This window comes from Notamacropus eugenii, chromosome 3, assembly GCF_028372415.1.
Source record: "Notamacropus eugenii isolate mMacEug1 chromosome 3, mMacEug1.pri_v2, whole genome shotgun sequence".
Lineage (NCBI taxonomy): Eukaryota > Metazoa > Chordata > Mammalia > Diprotodontia > Macropodidae > Notamacropus > Notamacropus eugenii.
This window is the reverse complement of record NC_092874.1, coordinates 199,608,372-199,627,338: the sequence shown is the minus strand read 5'-3', so window position 1 is coordinate 199,627,338 and position 18,967 is coordinate 199,608,372. Positions and strand designations below refer to the sequence as shown.

Genomic DNA, 18,967 nt, shown 5'->3' with positions numbered 1-18,967 from the left:
GGAGGAGGGAATGAAAAATCTAACGAGGAAAATATTTTCATTGAAATGGGGACTTATTGCTCCAGTTTAGCACCATGTAGATAATCTTTAGAACCACAGCAGACTGAGAGTTTAATATATAATTTAATTTCCATTGAGATTTGATCATATAAAAAAACCAGCTAATAAAAAGAGTCAAGCTTAGTTGAGATGTCCAATTCCCATATTAAGGTTCAATTTACCAGAGCAAAAGAATGAGTTCCTTGAGTAGAACTACACAGTCATAAGAAATCAAGGCAAGATGTGAAAGCCCTAAGAAAGAATTTCTGCCTTCAGTCGGGGATATTTAGACAAGAGGAACAAAGCAGAGAAGGGTCTAAACATCAGAATTAGATGGCAAGGACTTGAGGTAAGAGTCTAAGCCAGTGGTGGGGAACCTGAAGCCTTAAGGCTACATGGGGCCTTCAAAGTCCTTAATTGCTGCCTTTTGATCAGATACACTTTGTTCTACAAAATTTAGATTTCATCAAAAGGACGCCCTCAAGGACCTACATGGCCTTATGTGGCTTTAATGCTGCAGGTTCCCCACCTCTTGTCTAAGCCTTTCCTGGAGAATCTTTTCCAAAGTTTAATCTCAGAATTTGGAGGGGATTTTCAACTCTAGTGTCCATGAAAGAAAAGTAATTAAAAGACTCAGTAGTCTCAAGAGAGAGAAAAATTTGTGTTTAAAAAAAAAAAGAAGAAACCAGCATTAGCTGAGAAAAACAGCTACACACCTTCAGTTGCCTTCCTATCCTTTTCCTCAGAAGTCTTTGCCTCTCACTCTCTGGAGTCTCCTACTTGGTGTCAGTTAAGGAGGGTGCTGAGAAAGACAAAAAGAAAAGATAGGGGATTCCCATGTCTGACTTCAGAATGAAATGGCCAGAAAGTAATCAATAGGTTTTGGGCTTTTTTTAAAACTTCAGAGAGTCAAAAGAAATAGGAGCTAATCCAAAGGGTTTTTCTCATGGGTTCAATGAACCCATGGCCTCATTCCCTGGCTGTCTGTGCTCCTAAACAATGGAGGCAATTATTTTCAAGGCAACGTAGATTTCTTGTGTACCTTTAAAATCTGTGTAGAAAATATCAAGGACAACTGTAGACTCAGAGATCCATTTCTACTTTAATTTTACTTGATATACAATCATATATATGGCAGCTAGGAAAAGAGTTGAATAAGACCAGAGCTCAGGCCAGACATAAAATTTCCAAGTCAAGGTTCCATTCATTAGAACAATGGAATAAGTCTGTTACTTGGAATCACATGTGCTTTCACTCTTTTTCTGTCTCTCTCTGTCTCCCTCTGTCTGTCTGTCTCTCAACAATACAAAGTTTTAACTTGAGAATGGAGACTGGCATTGATATCTGAAAAATTTAGGACATTCATAAAAGATGTCTTGGAAATGCTTGTCTTTACTTAAGAATATCTAAGGAAAAGGAAGAAAAGAGAATGGCCTAATAACTGGGCTATGTAGCACAGACTTAGAAATAAGAATCCAAACCCTTCCCTGGCCATTGCTACACACATGACTCAACCAAATATGTCAATGGAAAAAGGGGCAACTTAAGGTACAACCTTGATCAATCACACCATATTTTACTTTTGGTTGAGAATTTGCACTGAAAAGAAATTGGAAAAAATGACAAACTCATGCCTCTCATTGACCCTAAGGGCCTCATTATGAAGATGGTGGATCTATATTTGAGAATTGAGAAGAGTTATCAGTTTTGGATGGAAAAAGCATCTATGATAAGATGTGGAGAATGAGAGTAATTCTGAAAATGGAGGAGCAATTGTGAGACTCCAGAGAATCACAGAACTTTTCTGAAGTTTAATTCAGTCTTAAGATTAGTGTTTGGGAATAAATTCCAGTGACTCTGAAATGAAGGGACCCTGTAGAATTTATGGAATCAGGTGAGACATATTCGGGAAAACTTTATGTTTGAAAATAAGTAAGAGAGAAGGATCTTTGACTGAGAAAAACAGCAACTCACCTTCAGTCACCATCTTATCCTCAGAAGTTGTAGACTCACTCATTGGTGTCTCCTTCTTGGTTTCAGTTATGGAGGGTACTGACAAAGACAGAAAGAAAACAGACATGATTCCCCTGCCTGCACATGGCAGGAAATGGCAGAAAATAAATCAATAGATTTTGGGGTTTTTTTTTAATTTCCATGGAGACAAAAGAAGTAGGGGCTAATCCAATGTCTTTTTCTCATGGGTCCAACGTACCCATGAACTCATTCATTCCCTGGCTGCCTGTATTCTCAAATATTATGAGTATGGAGACTGTACATCTACATAATACAGAGAAATAAACAAAACTTCAATGACAATCTCAAGTTATGGATTTTGTTACTTCTCTAATCTCTTTCAGTGATGATTTGGGGAGAAGGGAGGAATTGGTTTAGTGTTTCCACTGAAAAGAAATTGAAAAAAATGGCAAGGTCATGCCTCTCATTGACACTTCAAGAGTCATCATGAGGATGGAAGATCTATTATTGAGAATTAAGAAAAGTCAACAGTTTTTTTGGATGGAAAATATATCTATGATAAGATGTGGAGAATGAGAATAATTCTGAAAATGCAGGAGCAACTGTGAGACTCCAGAGAATCATATAACTTTTCTGAAGTTTAATCTCAGGATTAGTGTTTGGGAATAAATTTCAGTGACTCTGAAAGGAAGGGACCATAGAGAATTTATGGAATCAAGTGAGATATATTAGGGAAAAACATTATATTTAAAAATAAATATGAGAGAAGGACCCTGGAGTATGGAAAACAGTAACTCACCTTCAGTCACCATCTTATCTTTATCCTCTGAAGTCATAGTCTCACTCATTGGTGTCTCCTTCTTGATTTCAGTTATGGAGGGTGCTGACAAAGACAGAAAGAAAACAGAAGTGATTCTCCTGCCTGAGCTTGGCATGAAATGACAGAAAAGAAATCAATAGATTTGGGTTATTTTTTAAAAACTCTTCAGGGAGACAAAAGAAGTAGGGGTTAATCCAATGTGTTTTTCTCATGAGTTTAATGGACTCATGCCCTCATTCATTCCCCGTCTGCAGATCTACATAACACAGAGAGGTACAAAAACTTCAATGCAGTCTCAAGTTATGGATTTTGTTAGGTCTCTAAATCCTTTCAATGGTGATTTAGGGAGGAGAGGGGAATTGAGAGCAGAAAATTTAAATGGTCAATTTTTTGTAATGGGACAGTATATTTCTTTTGTCCCATTAAAACCTGCAGAGATAACATGAAGATCCATTGTCCAGTGAAAGATTTCTTTCTCCTTTAATTTTATTTGAGATATAATCTGTTTTTATGGCAGCCAGGAAAACAGTTCAAGAAGATCAAAGCTCAGTCCACAAACACAATTTCCAAGTCAAGGTTTCATTTGTTAGAACTATAAAGTGAATTCTTTTAATTCTTTTAGCACATGCTTTCCTTCTTTCTCTTTCTATCTGTCTCTGTGTCTCTCTTGATCTTTTGCAACTCACCTTCAGTTACCATATTATCCTTATCTTCGTAAGTCTTTGTCTCACTCATTGGTGTCTCCTTCTTGGTTTCAGTTATGGAGGGTGCTGAGAAAGACAGAAAGAAAACATGAGTTATTCCCCTGCCTGAGCTTGGGATGAAATGGCTAAAAAGAAATAGTAAATTTGGGGGACTTTTAGAGACACAAAACAAGTAGACGTTAATCCAATGTAATTCTCTTATGGGTCCAGTGAACCCATGGCCTCACTCTTAAACATTATGAATATAGAGAATAAACATCTGCATAAAACAGAAAGGTCCAAAATGTTCTATGACAGTCTCAGGCTATGGATTTTGTTACCTCTCTAATTCCTTTCAGTGATGATTTTGGGGGAAGGAGGGAATTAGGAATAGAAAATTAAAAGAGGCAGTTATTTTCATGAGAATGTACATTTCTTTTCTCTCATTAAAACCTGTATGGTTCCCCAATTGATAAATGGTCAAAGGATATGAACAGACAATTTTCAGAGGAAGAAATTAAAGATATCTATAATCATATGAAAAGTGCTCTAAATCACTTTTGATTAGAGAGATGCAAATCAAAACAACTCTGAGGTACCACATCACACCTATTAGATTGGCAAACATGACAGAACAGGAAAATGATAAATGTTGGAGAGGATATGGGAGAGTTGGAACACTAATTCATTGCTGGTGGAGCTGTGAGCTCATCCAACCATTCTGGAGAGCAATTTGGAACTATGCCCAAAGGGCTACAAAAATGTGCATACCCTTTGACCCAGCAATATCGCTTCTAGGACTGTATCCACAAGAGATCATAAAAATGGGAAAGGGTCCCACATGTACAAAAATATTTATAGCAGCACTCTTTGTAGTGACCAAAAACTGGAAATCAAGGGGATGCCCATCAATTGGGGAATGACTGAATAAATTATGGTATATGAATGCAATGGAATACTATTGTGCCATAAGAAATGTTGAGCAGGAAGACTTCAGAGAGTCCTGGAAAGACTTACATGATCTGATACTGAGTGAAAGGAGCAGAACCAGGAGAATTTTGTGCACAGCGACGATCACAGTGTGTGAGACTTTTGTCTGGTAGACTTGGATCTTCATAGCAATGCAAGGACATAAAAAAAAAATTCCCAATGGTCTTCTCAGGAAAAATGCCTTCCACATTCACAGAAAGAACTATGGAATTCAATTGCAGAATGTAGCAGATCATTTTGTGTGTGTGTGTGTGTGTGTGTGTGTGTGTGTGTGTGTATTATGTTTTGGTTTGTTACATGATTTCTCCCATTTGTTGTAGTTCTTCTACACAGTATGACTATAGTGAAAAGATATTCAATAAGAATGTATGTGTAGATCCTATATAGAATTGTATGTCATCGTGGGGAGGGAGTGGAGTGGTGGAGGGTGGGTAGGGGGAAAAAATCTAAGTTTTATGGCAGTGATTGTAGAACATTAAAAATAAAAAAAAATGAATATATAAAAAAACTGTATGGATAGCTCTAAGATCCATTGTAGGGTGAGAGATTCATTTCTGCTCTAATTTCACTTGAAAGGTAATCATATAGATAGCAGGCAGGGAAAAAAGTTGAATAAAAATCAAAGCTCAGTCCACACACACAATTTGCAAGTCAACATTCCCTTCATTAGAACTATAAAGTGAATTCGTTTAGTTGGAATTGGACATATTTTCCCTCCCTCTCTGTCTCTCTGTGTTTCTCTGTCTTTTGTCTCTCAATGATACAGAGTTCTAAATTGAGAATGGAAACTGGCATTGAAATTTGAAAAATAAAAGACATTTGTATTAGTCAGAAGGGATCAAGGCAAGGTCTGGAATGCTATGAAGGCATTAATGCCTTTGCTTTAAGATATCTAGAGAAAAGAAAAAAAAGTGAAGAGGGTCCAAAAATGAGAGTTGTATTGTACATACTTGGTAATAAGGGTCTAAAGCCTTCCCTGGCCATTGCTACAAACATCCATCACCAAAATATTTGAATGAAAAAAAGGGGCAACTGAATGCAAAACCTTGATCAATCACACCATATTTGACTTTTAGTTGAGAGTTTGTACTGAAAAGAAATTGAAAACAATGACAAGTTCATGCCTCTCACTGACACTAAAGGCCTCATTATGAAGATGGTGGATCTATATTTGAGAATCAAGAAGAGTTACCAGCTTTGGATGGAAATAGATCTATCATAAGAAGTGGAGAATGAAAATAATTCTGAAAATGGAGGAGCAATTGTGAGACTCCAGAGAATCATAGAACTTTTCTGAAGTTTAATCTCAGGATTAGTGGTTGAGCATAAATTTCAGTGACTCTGAAAGGAAGGGACCATGGAGAATTTATGGAATCAAGTGAATTACATTAGGGAAAATGTTATGCTTGAAAATAAATAAGAGAGAAGCACCCTTGACTGAGAAAAACAACAACTCACCTTCAGTCACCATCTTATTCTTGTTCTCAGAAGTTGTAGCCTCACTCATTGGTGTCTCCTTCTTGGTTTCAGTTATGGAGGGTGCTGACAAAGACAGAAAGAAAACAGAAGTGATTCCTCTGCCTGAGCTTGGCATGAAATGGCAGAAAAGAAATCAATGGTTTTTGGAATTTTTAAAAATCTCCATGGAGAAAAAAGAAGCAGAGGTTAATCCAATGTGTTTTTCTCATGGGTCCATTGAAACCAGTACATGGCTGACTGTGTTCTTAAAACTTATTAATATGGAGGATGTACATCTACATAAAGCAGAGAGGTCCAAAAAGTTTAACAATAGTCTCAGGTTTTGAATTCTATTACCTCTCCATTTGCTTTCAGTGATGATTTTGTGAAATGGGATGAATTGGGAAGGGAAAATAAAAGAGAATTCTTTTCAAGACAATGTACATTTACTGTGTCTCATTAAAATCTGGATACATAATACTAAGAATCAGTATGGACTGAAAGATTCATTTCTGCGTTACTTTCTCTTTAGATGTAGATATATGTATATGTATATGTATAAATACATATATATATGTATGTATGTATATGAAATCTAGGAAAAGAGTTGAATATGATCAAACCTCAGTTCAGAACCACAATTTCCAAATCAGTGTTCCATTTATTAGAACAATAGAATGAGCCCCTTAGTTGAAATCACCCACATTTTCCCTCTTTCCCTGAATCTCTGTCTCTCAGCAACCCAGAGTTCGAAATTGAGAATTGAGACTGGTATTGATACCTGAAAAATTAAGGGCACTCATAGAAGATGTCTTGGAAATGCTTGTCTTTACTTAAGAATATCTAAGGAAAAGGAAGAAAACTGAGAAGTGTCCAATAATTCAGTTATATAAGCTCATGCCTCCAATTGACACTTCAGGTGTCATCATGAGGATAATGGATCTATATTGGAGAATCAAGAACAGTTACCAGTTTTTGATGGAAAATGGATCTATCATAAGATGTGGAGAATAAGAAAAATTCTGAAAATTGAGGAGGAACTGCCAGACTCCAGAGAATCATAGAAAGTGTCTGAGGTATAATCTTGGAATTAGTATTTGGGAATAAATTTCAGTCACTCTTACAGGAAGGGACCCTGGAGAATTTATGGAATCATTTGAGATATATTAGGGAAAGCTTTATGTTTGAAAATATGTAAAAGAGGGATCAGAGCCAAGATTGTGGAGTAGAAAGACAGATCTGCTGTAGCTCTCACCCCATAACCCATAAAGTACCTATAAAAAAATGGCTCTAAACCAATTCCAGAGTGGCAAAAATCACAAAACAACAGAGTGAAAAATTTCCAGCCCAAGACAGCCTGAAAGACCTACAGAAAAGGTCTATCACTGGACTCAGAGCAGAGCACAGCCCAGCCTTTGCATGGACAGAACTCCAGCAGGTTTCAGGACCCAGAATCTCAGGTAGCAGCTACGGTTCCCAGATTTCTCAACCCACAAATGCCAAGGACAGCTTCAAAGGTCAGTGAGAAAACTCTTTCACCTGGGTGAGAAGGGAATGCTGTCTGGCCCCACTCCTGGCCCCAGGGTGGCAACAGTGTCCATTTTTGGAGCCCTCTGCCTAAAGAACTTGGGGGAATCCAGTTGCTGATCTGAGTCTCAGTCCTGAGCGGCAGTCCTGGGGTGAGGAGGAGTACTGGCATGGTGGAGCTAGTGAAGCCTCTGGAGAGGGAATTCTACTTGCAGTTCCTGGGCAGAAAAGAGTGCTTGTGGTTGCTTGTGGTTGACCAGAGTTCAGGCCAGGAGAGGACTAAACTCCTCTCCCTTGATTATGCCAACTTGGAGGAACTGAGAACTTACAGGTCTCTAGAGTATACCCTCAATTTGACAAAGGACTCAAAAGTCAAGTAACTGGCTAGGGAAATGCCCAAAAAAGGGAAAAAAAATAAGACCTTAGAAGGTTACTTTCTTGGTGAAAAGGTATTTTCTCCCATCCTTTCAGATAAGGAAGAACAAAGCATACCATCAGAGAAAGACATAAAAATCAAGGCTTCTACATCCAGAACCTCCAAAAAAAATGTGAAAAGATTTCAGGCCAGAGAAGAGCTCAAAAAGGATTTTGAAAGTCAAGTAAGAGAGGTGGAGAAAAAATTGGGAAGAGAAATGAGAGCGATGCAAGAAAATCATGAAAATCAAGTCAACAGCTTGCTAAAGGAGACACCCCAAAATGCTGAAGAAAATAACACCTTTAAAAATAAACACAAATGTCAAAAGAGTTCCAAAAAGCTAATGAGGAGAAGAATGCTTTAAAAAGCTGAATTAGCCAAATGGAAAAAGAGGTTCAAATGCTCAGTGAAGAAAATAATTCTTTAAAAATTAGAATGGGGCAGATGGAAGCTAATGACTTCATGAGAAATCAAGAAATTATAAAACAAAACCAAAAGAATGAAAAAATAGATGACATTGTGAAATGTCTCATTGGAAAAACCACTGACCTGAAAAAAGATCCAGGAGAAATAATTTAAAATTATTGGTCTACCTGAAAAACATGATCAAAAAAAGAGCCTAGACATCATCTTCCAAGAAATTATCAAGGAAAACTTCCCTGATATTCTAGAACCAGAAGGGAAAATAGAAAGAATTCGCCAATCACTTCCTGAAAGAGATCCCCAAAGGAAAACTCCTAGGAATATTGTAGCCAAATTTCAGAGTTCCCAGATCAAGGAAAAAATGTTAGAAGCAGTCAGAAAGAAACAATTCGAGTACTGTGGAAATACTTTCAGGATAACACAGGATTTAGAGCTTCTACACTAAGGGATCAAAGGGCTTGGAAAATGTTTTTCCAGAGGTCAAAGGAGATAGGATTAAAACCAAGAATCAGCTACCCAGGAAAACTGAGCATAATACTTCAGTGGAAAAAATGGAATTTCAATGAAATAGAAGACTTCCAAGCACCCTTGTTGAAAAGGCCAGAGCTGAATACAAAATTTGACTTTCAATGCAAGAATCAAGAGAAAAATGAAAAAGTAAAGAGGCAAGAGAAGCCTTAAGGAACTAATTAAAGTTGAATTGTTTATATTCCTACATGGAAAGATGTTATTTGTAACTCAGGAGACCTTTTTCAGTATTGGGGTAACTAGAGGAAATATATATGTAGGTTTGTATGGTTGTGTACATATGTGTATATTACATATGTGTAGACATGTATGTATGTGTGTGTATATATAGATAGATATAGATATATACATAGAAGACACAAAGTGAGCTGAATATGAAAAGAGAACATCTAAAAAAACAATTTACTGTTGAATTTACTCAGAGTAAGAGAAAGGGAGAGGTAGAATGTAGCAAATCTCACATACAAGAGGGAAAAAAGATCTACAATAGAGGGGAATAGAGGGGAGATGAAAGGAAATAATTGAGCCTTACTCTCATGGAATTTGGCTTAAGGAAGGAATAGCACACACTCAATTGGATATGGAAATCTATTTTGCCCTGCAGGAAGGCAAGGGGGAAGGGGATAGGAGAGAGAAGATAATAGAAGGGACAGCAAATTGGGGAAAGGGATAATCAGAAGCAAACACTATTGTGGTAGGACACGTCAAGGGAGAGAATGGAATAAATGAAGGAAAGGATAGGACAGAGGGAAATGTGGTTAGTCTTTTCAACATAAGTGTTATGGAAGTGCTTTGCATTGTTACACATGTATGACCTATATTGAATTGCCTGTTTTCTCAATGATAGTGGGTAGGGAGGGAGAAAATATGGAACTCAAAGCTTTAAGAATGAATGTTAAAAATTATTTTTAGCATGCAACCGGAAATTAAGCCATACTGGCAATGGAGTATAGAAATCTATTCTGCCCTACAGAAAAATAGAGGTGAAGGGGGATGGAAGAAGAGTGGGTAACAGAAGGGAGGACAAACTGGAAGAAGGGGTGGATGGGGTGCATGCTGTCCTGAGGGGGTGGAGAGAGATGGGGAGAAATTTTTTAATTCAAATTCTGGTAGAAGTGAATGTTAAGAATTGAAAAACAAATAAATTCTATATTAGAATAAAAAAATAAGTAAGAGAGAAGGACCCTTGACTGAGAAAAATAGCAGCTTACCTTCAGTCACCATCTTCTCCTCAGAAGTTATAGCCTCACTCATTGGTGTCTCCTTCTTGGTTTCAGTTGTGGAGGGTGCTAACAAAGATAGAAAGAAAACAGAATTGATTCCCCTGCCTGAGTTTGGCATGAAATAGAAGAAATCAATAGACTTTGGTTTTTTCTTTTCAAATCTTTAGGAAGACAAAACAAGAAGGGGATAATCCAGTGTGTTTTTCTGATGGGTGCAATGTACCCATGGCCTCGCTCTTTCCCTGGCTGCCTGTGTTCTTAAACATTATGAATATGGAGGCTGCACAACTACATAAAGCAGAGAGGTCCAAAAAGTTCAATGACAGTCTCAGGTTACAGATTTTGTTGCCACTCTAATTCCTTTCAGCGATGATTTAGGGGGAAGGGAGAAATTGGAAATAGAATAGTAAGTCAGTTTTTTAAAATGGGAATGCATATTTCTTTTGTCCAATTAAAACTTGTATATGGTAACACTAAGATCCATTGTTGAGTGGGAGATTTCTTTCTCCTCTAATTTTACTTGAGATATAATCTATTTTTATGGCAACCAGGAAAATAGTTCAATAAGATCAAAACTCAGTCCGCACATACAATTTCCAAGTCAAGATTCCATTTGTTAGAACTATAAAGTGAATCTCTTAGTTGGAATTGCACATGCTTTCCGTCTTTCTCTGTCTCTCTGTCTCTGTGTGTGTGCATGTCTCTCTCTCTGTCTTTTGCGACCCACCTTCAGTTCCCATCTTATCCTTATCTTCAGAAGTCTTTGCCTCACTCATTGCTGTCTCCTTCTTGGTGGGTGCTGACAAAGACAGAAGGAATACAGAAGTGATTCCCCTGCCTGAGCTTGGCATGAAATGGCAGAAGAGAAATCAACAAATTTTGGAGAATTTATGAAATCAAGTGAGATATAGTAGAGAAAACTTTATGTTTAAAATAAATTAAGAGAGAAGTACCCTTGGCTGAGAATAACAGAAACTCACCTTCAGTCACCATCTTATCCTTATCCTCCAAAGTCTTTTTCTTACTGTTTGGTGTCTCCTTCACGATTTCAGTTATAGAGGGTGCTGAGAAAGACAGGGAAAAAAAGATAAAGGTATCCCTTGATGGAGTTTGGAATGAAATGATAGGAAAGAAATCAGTAGGTTTGGGGGGTTTTTAAATCTTCAGAGAGACAAAATAAGTAGGGCATAATCTAATGTATTTTTCTCATGGGTGCAAGAAGCCCATGGCCTATTGCTTGGCAGCCTGTGTTCTTAAACTCTATAAATGTGGAGGATGCACATCTACATAAAGCAGAGAGGTCAAAAAGTTTAATGACAACCTCAAGTTACAGAGTTTGCTACCTCTCTATTTCCTTTCAGTGATGATTTTGTGTGGCAGGAGAAATTGGAAATAGAAAATGTAAAGAGGAAATTATTTTCTTGGCAATGTAGATTTTTTGTGTCCCATTGAAATCTATATAGATAACACTATGCAGTCACAACTCATTTCTCCTCTAATTTTACTTGAGATATATTCATATATGTGGAGGACAAGGAAAAGAGTTGAAAAAGATCAAAGTTCCAAAGTAGTCAAGTAGTCAAATTACTTAGAACTATAAAGTGAATTCCCTTAGTTAGAATTACACATGCTTTCTCTCTTTCTCTGTTTCTCTTTCTCTGTGATACAGAGTTCTAAATTGAGAATGGAGACTGGCATTGGTATTTGATAAATAAAGGACAATTTGTATTAGTCAAAAGGGGTCAAGATAAGGTCTGGAAATGCTATGAGAGCATTAATATCTTTACTTAAAGATATCTGGGGGAAAGGAAGAAAAGTGTGAAGGGCCTATAAGGGGGAGTTAAATTGCACAGAATTGTAAATAAGGGTCTAAAGCCTTTCCTGGTCATTGCAACAAACATCCATCAACAAAATATTTGAATGAAAAAAGGCTCAAGTTAGTGTACAACCTGGATCAATCATACCATATTTTATTTTTGGTTGAGAGTTTTCACTGAAAAAAATTCAAAAAAATAGCAAGCTCATGCTGCTTATTGACACTTTAGGCCTCATGATGTAGATGGGGGCCCTATATTGAAAAATCAAGAATAGTTACCAGATTAGAATAGAAAAAATACCAATGATAAGATGCTGAGAATCAGAAAAATTCTGAAAATTGAAAAGCAACTCTGATACTCAGGGTACTCTGAGAACTTTTCTGAGATTTAATCACAGAATCGGGATTTGGGGAATATTTTCTTTCCAGTGACTCTGAAAAGATGGGACCCTGGAGAGTTTATGGAATCAAGTGAGACATATTAGTGGAAGCATTGTGTTTAAAAAAGTGAGAGAGAAGGACCCTCGTCTGAGAAAAACAGCAACTCACCTTCAGTTACCATCATATCTTTATTCTCAGATGTCTTTGCCTCACTCATTGGTGTCTCCATCTTGGTTTCAGTAATGGAGGGTGCTGAGAAAGACAGAAAGAAAAGATGAGTTATTCCCATGCCTGAGTATGGAACAAAATGACCAAAAAATCAATAGTATTGGATTTTTTAACATCTTCAGAGACACAAAGAAGTAGGGACTAATCCAATTATTTTTTCTCATGTGGCCCATGAGCCTGTGGCCTCCTTACCTGGCTGCCTGTGTTCTTAAACACTGTAAATATGAAGGGTGTACATCTGCATGAAGCAGAGAGGTCCAGAAAGTTCAATGTCAGTCTCATGCTATAGATTTTGTTACCTGTCTATTTCCTTTCAGTCATGATTTTGGGGAGGGGGGGGGGTGAAAGGAGTTGGAAATAGAAAAATCAACAGAGCAATTATTTTCATGGCAATGTACATTTTTTCTATCCCCTTAAAATCTGTCTAGATAACACAAAGAACCACTGTAGACTCAGAGATCCATTTCTACTTTAATATTATTTGATATGTAATCATATATATCACAGCTAGAGAAAGAGTTGAATAAGACTAAAGTTCAGTTCTGTCTCACAACACCCAAGTCAAGGTTCCATTTGTTAGAACAATGGAATGAGTCTGTTAGTTGGAATCAGACATGCTTTTCCTCTTTCTCTGTCTCCCTGTCTCTCTGTCACTCAACAATACAGAGTTCTAAATTGAGAATGGAGTCTGGTATTGATATTTGAAAAATTAAGGACATTCATAGAAGATAAGGTTTGTAAATGCTTGTCTTTAAGGGTATCTAGTGAAAAGGAAGAAAACTGAGAATGGTCTAATAATTGGGGCTGTATAGCACAGACTTGGAAATAAGAACGCAAAGCCTTCCCTAGTCATTGTAATAGACTTCCATTGACAAAATATTTCAATTAAAAAGGGGTCAACTTAAAGTATAACCATGATCAATCATGTCATATTTTACTTTTAGTCGACAGTTTACACTGAAAAGAAATGCAAAACAATAACAATACTATACCTCTCATCGATCCTTCAGGCCTCATGATGAGAGGCCTGGAGAATTAAGAAGAGTTACAAGTGTTGGATGGATAATGTATCTATGGTAAAATGTGGAGAATCAGAAAAATTCTGAAAATAGAGGAGTAACTCTGAGATTCCAGGATATTCAGAGAACTTTTCTGAAGTGTAATTTCAGGATTGGTGTTTGGGAATAAATTCCAGTGACTCTGAAAGGAAGGGACCCAGGAGAGGTTATGGAATCAAGTGAGACATATTAGGGAAAACTTTATTTTTGAAAATAAATAAGAGAGAAGGAACCTTGGCTGAGAAAAACAGCAACTCACCTTCAGTCACCAGATTATCTTTATATTCAGAAGTCTTTGCCTCACTCATTGGTGCCTCCTTTTTGTTTTCAGTTGTGGAGGGTGCTGAGAAAGACAGAAAGAAAACATAAGTGATTCTCCTGCCTGAGCTTGACATGAAATGACAGAAAAGAAATGAGTAGATTTTTTTTTTAATCTTTAGGGAGACAAAAAAAAATTAGGGGCCAATCCAATGTATTTTTCTCATGGGTCCATTGAATCCATAGACTCATTCCATGGCTGGTTGTGTTCTTAAACATTATAAATATGGAGGATGCACATCTACTTAAAGCCATGAGGTCTAAAACTTTCAGTGATCATCTCAGGTTAAGGATGTTGTTACTTCTCTAATTCCTTTCAGTGATGATTTGATGGGAAGGGAGGAATTGGGAATAGAAAATTAAAAGAGGCAGTTATTTTCATTGGGATATACATTTCATCTGTCCCATTAAAACCCATATGAATAGCTCTAAGATCCATTGTAGAGGGAAAGATTCTTTTCTACTTTAATTTCACTTGAGATATAAACATATATATATGGCAGCCAGGAAAACAGTTGAATAAGATCAAAGCTCAGTCCACACACACATTTTCCACATCCAGGTTCCCTTCATTAGAACTACAAAGTGAATTCTTTTAGTTGGAATTGCACATGCTTTCCCTCTTTCTCTGTCTCTCTATCTCTATGTTTCTTTCCCTCTTTTGCAGCTCACCTTCAGTTACCATATTATCCTTATCCTCAAATGTCTTTGCCTCACTCATTGGTGTCTCCTTGGTTGCAGTTGTGGAGGGTGCTGAGAGAGAGACAGAAATAAAACATAAGTGATTCCCTGCCTGAGTCTGGCATGAAATGACAGAAAGGAAATCAGTAGATTTTGGGATTTTTTTTTTAGTTTTCAGGGAGACAGAAGAAGTAGGGTTTAATCCAATGTGTCTTTCTCATGGGTCCTATGAGACCATAACCTTGTTCCCTGGCTGCCTGTGTTCTAAAGGCCTGTCATTATGGAGGGTGCACATCTACATAAAGCAGAGAAGTCCAGAAAGTTCAAAGACAGTCTCAGATTATGAATTCTATTACTTCTCAATTTACTTTCACTGCTGATTTTCTGGGGCTGGAAGAATTGGGTATAGAAAATAAAAGAGGCCATTATTTTCATGGGAATGTACATTTCTTGTGTCCTATTTGAATCTATATAGATAATGTAAGAACTACTATAGACTGAGAAATTCATTTATGCTTTAATTTCACATGAGATGTAATCATATATATGGAAGTTGGAAAAGAGTTGAATAAGAGCAAAGCTCATGCCAGACCCACAATTTCCAAGGCAACATTCCATTTATTAGAACAACAGAATGAGTCCTTTACTTGGAATCGCACATGTTTTCCCACTTTCCCTGGATCTCTGTCTCTCAATAATGCAGACATTGTGAGAGGAGACTGGCATAGATATTTGAAAAATTAAGGATACTCATAGAAGACAAGGCTTGGGAAAGCATGTCTTTACTTAAGAATATCAACAGAAAAGGAAGAAAATTGAGCGGGGTCTAAAAATTGGAATTATATTGCACAGACTTGGAAATAAGAATCTAAAGCCTTCCCTGGCCATTGCTACACACATGAGTAGACAAAATAATTGAATGGAAAAAAGATGAAGTTAAGGTACAACCTTGGTCAATCACATCATATTTTACTTTTGATTGAGGGTTTCCACTGAAAAAAAAATTCAAATCAATAAGAAACTCATGCATTTCACTGATATTTCAGGCTGCATGATGAGGATGGGGGACCTATATTGGAGAATCAATAAGAGTTACCAAATTTGGATGGAAAAGTTATGGATGATATGATGTAGAGAATTAGAAAAATTCTGAAAATTGAGGAATGACTCTGAAACTCAGGGACCTCATAGAATTTTTCTGAGGCATAATCTCAGAATTGGAATTTTCAAATTAATTCCAGTGACTCTGAAAGAAGGGACCCTGGAAAGTTTGTGAAATCAGGTGAGATGTATTAGAGAAAACTTTATGTTAAAAAAAATAAGAGAGAAGAACCCTTGGCTGAGCAAAACAGCAGCTCACCTTCAGTCACCATCTTATCCTTATCCTCAGAAGTCTTTGTCTCACTGTTTGGTGCCTCCTTCATGATTTCAGTTATAGAGGGTGCTGAGAAAGACAAGAAAAAAATATAAGTGTATCTCATGTCTGAGCTTGGAATGAAATGACAGAAAAGAAATCAGTAGACTTTTAAATCCTCAGAGAGATGCAAGAAGTAAGGTCTAATCCAATGTATTTTTCTCATGAGTGCAACGAACCTGTGGCCTCATTCCCTGGAAGCTTGTGTTCTTAAACCCTATAAATATGGAGGATGCACATCTACATAAAGCAGAGAGGTCAAAAAAGTTTATTGACAGCCTCAAGTTATAGAGTTTGTTACCTCTATATTCCCTTTCAGTGATGATTTTGTGTGGAGGGATGAATTAGGAATAAAAAATCTAAAGAGGACATTATTTTCATTGCAATGTAGATATCTTGTGGCCCATTACAATCTATATAGGCAATGCTAAGAACTACAGTAGACTGCACCATTCATTTCTACTCTAATTTTACTTGAGATATAATCATATATGTGTATATACATACATACATACATACATATATATATTATATATATATATAGGGAGGGCAAGGAAAAGAGTTAAAAAAGATCAAAGTTCCATCCACACTCACAATTTCCAAGTCAAAAATTACATTTGTTACAACCATAAAGTGAATTCCCTTAGTTGGAATTACATATGCTTTCCCTTTTTCTCTGTCTCTCTATCTCTGTGTGTGTCTCTCTCTCTCCATCTGTTGCCTCTCAAGGATACAGATTTCTAAAATAGAATGGAGACTAGCATTGATAATTTGAAAATAAAGAACAAATTGTATTAGTCAAAAGGGACCAAAACAAGGCTTGGAAATGCTATGAGAGCATCAATGTCTTTACTTAAAGATATCTGGGGGAAAGGAAGAAAAGTGTAAAGAGCCTAAAAATGGGAGTTATACTGCACAGAATTGTAAATAAGCCTATCCTGGCCATTGCAACTAACTTCCATCAACAAAATATTTGAATGAGAAAAGGCTTAAGTTAGTGTACAACCTTGATCAATAACACCATATGTGATTGAGAGCTTCCACTGAAAAGAAATTCAAAACATTAAAAAACTCATGCTCCTCATTGACACTTTTGGTCTCATGATGAGGATAAGTGCCCTGTACTGGAGAATCAAAAAAGAGTTACCAGCTTAGAGTAGAAAATTCAACTAAGATAAAATGTGAAGAGTCAGAAAAATTCTGAAAATTGAAGAGCAACTGTGATACTCAGGGGTCTCTGAGAACTTTTCTGAGGTTTAATCAAAAAACAGAGATTTGGAAATATATTCCAGTGACTCTGAAAAGAAGGGATCCTGGAGAGTTTATGGAGTCAAGTGAGACATATTATGGAAACTTTATGTTTAAAAAAAATAAGAGAGAAGGATTCTCAGCTAAGAAAAAGAGCAACTCACCTTCAGTTACCATCATATCCTTATTCTCAGAGGTCTTTTCCTCACTCTTTGGTGTCTCCATCTTGGTTTCAGTAATGGAGGGTGCTGAGAAAGACAGAAAGAAAAGATGAGTTATTTCCATGCCTGAGCTTGTAATGAAAGGGACAAAAAATCAATAAGATTGGGCTTGTTTAGATATACAAAGACACAAAAATATTAGGGGGCCAATGAAATGTGTTTTTCTCATGAGGCCTAGAAACCTATGGTCTCATTGCCTGGCTGCTGGTATTCTTAAACATTCTGAGTATGGAGGGTGCACATCTACGCAAAGTAGAGAGGTTCAGAAAGTTCAGTTTCAGCTTAATGGATTTTCTTAACTCTCTATATCTTTCAGTAATGATTTTGGAGGGAGGAAGGTGTTGGGAATAGAAAATCAACAGAGGCAATTATTTTAGTGGCAATGTCCATTTCTTGTGTCTCCTTAAAATCTGTATAGATAACACAAAGAACTGGCTGCAGATTCAGAGATCCATTTCTGCTTTAATATTATTTGATATATAATCATATTTATAGCATTTAGGAAAAGAGTTGAATAAGACCAAAGCTCAGTCCTGACACACAATTTTCAAGTCAAAGTTCTATTTATTAGACCAATGTAATAAGTCCGTTAGTTGGAATCGCACATGCTTTCCCTCTTTCTTCATCTCTCTGTCCCTCTGTCACTCAACAATACATAGTTCTAAATTGACAATTGAGACTGGCATTCATATTTGAAAAATTAAGGACATTCAAAGAAGATAAGGCTTGTAAATGCTTGTCATTACTTAAGAGTATCTAGCAAAAGGAAGAAAAGTGAGAATGGTCTAATAATTGGGATTATATAGCACAGACTTGGAAGTAAGAATTCAAAGCCTTCCCTGGCCATTGCTACAGACATCCATTGACAAATATTTCAATGAAAGCAGGATCAACTTAACGTGTACCTCTAATCAATCACACAATATTTTACTTGTGGTTGAGAGTTTCTTCTGAAAAGAAATTCAAAACAGTAACAATATTTTGCCTCTCATTGACCCTTCAGGTCTCATGGTAAGGATGGGGGACCTATATTGGAGAATGAAGAAGAGTTAACAGTTTCTGATGGAAAGCATATATATCACAAGATGTGGAGAAAATTCGGGAAAATTCTGAAAACTGGAAGAAACTGTGAGATTTGAGGGGACTCAAAGAACTTTTCTGAGGTTTAATCTCAGGATTGGTTCCAGGGAATAAATTCTAGGGACTATGCATAGGAAAGAAGCCAATAGAGTTCATGGAATCAAGTGAGACATATTGGGGAAAACTTTATGTTTAAAAAATATAAGAGAGAAGGACCCTTGACTGAGAGAAACATCAACTCACCTTCAGTCACCATCTTATCCTCATCCTCAGAAGTCTTTGCCTCACTCTTTGGTATCTCTTTCTTGGTTTCAGTTGTGGAGGGTTCTGAGAGAGACAGAAAGAAAACAGAAGTGGTTCCCCGATCTGAGCTTGTCATGAAATGGCAGAAAAAGAAATCAGTAGATTTTGGGATTTTTTTGAAATCTTTAGGGAAACAAAA

At 36.8% G+C, this 18,967-nt stretch overlaps 1 protein-coding gene across 11 annotated transcripts in view; it reads right to left on the bottom strand.

The window, feature by feature from the left end:
- LOC140533766 (uncharacterized) overlaps nucleotides 1–18,967 on the bottom strand; it is a 116,880-nt gene that overhangs the window by 77,758 nt on the left and 20,155 nt on the right. For 7 of the 11 annotated variants that reach the window (XM_072653938.1, XM_072653939.1, XM_072653940.1 and 4 more), the window contains 13 exons: nucleotides 18,769–18,852; nucleotides 17,389–17,472; nucleotides 15,923–16,006; nucleotides 14,554–14,634; nucleotides 13,823–13,906; nucleotides 12,446–12,529; nucleotides 11,061–11,144; nucleotides 10,808–10,879; nucleotides 10,069–10,146; nucleotides 5,965–6,048; nucleotides 3,520–3,603; nucleotides 2,813–2,896; nucleotides 2,014–2,091 (listed from right to left, as the gene is read on the bottom strand). In XM_072653938.1, the coding sequence (XP_072510039.1) occupies nucleotides 2,014–2,091; nucleotides 2,813–2,896; nucleotides 3,520–3,603; nucleotides 5,965–6,048; nucleotides 10,069–10,146; nucleotides 10,808–10,879; nucleotides 11,061–11,144; nucleotides 12,446–12,529; nucleotides 13,823–13,906; nucleotides 14,554–14,634; nucleotides 15,923–16,006; nucleotides 17,389–17,472; nucleotides 18,769–18,852 (1,065 nt within the window). Of the gene's footprint in view, nucleotides 1–755; nucleotides 842–2,013; nucleotides 2,092–2,812; nucleotides 2,897–3,519; nucleotides 3,604–5,964; nucleotides 6,049–10,068; nucleotides 10,147–10,807; nucleotides 10,880–11,060; nucleotides 11,145–12,445; nucleotides 12,530–13,822; nucleotides 13,907–14,553; nucleotides 14,635–15,922; nucleotides 16,007–17,388; nucleotides 17,473–18,768; nucleotides 18,853–18,967 lie in introns of all 11 variants that reach the window. The other 4 variants (XM_072653942.1, XM_072653941.1, XM_072653943.1 and 1 more) reach the window with 2 other exon arrangements.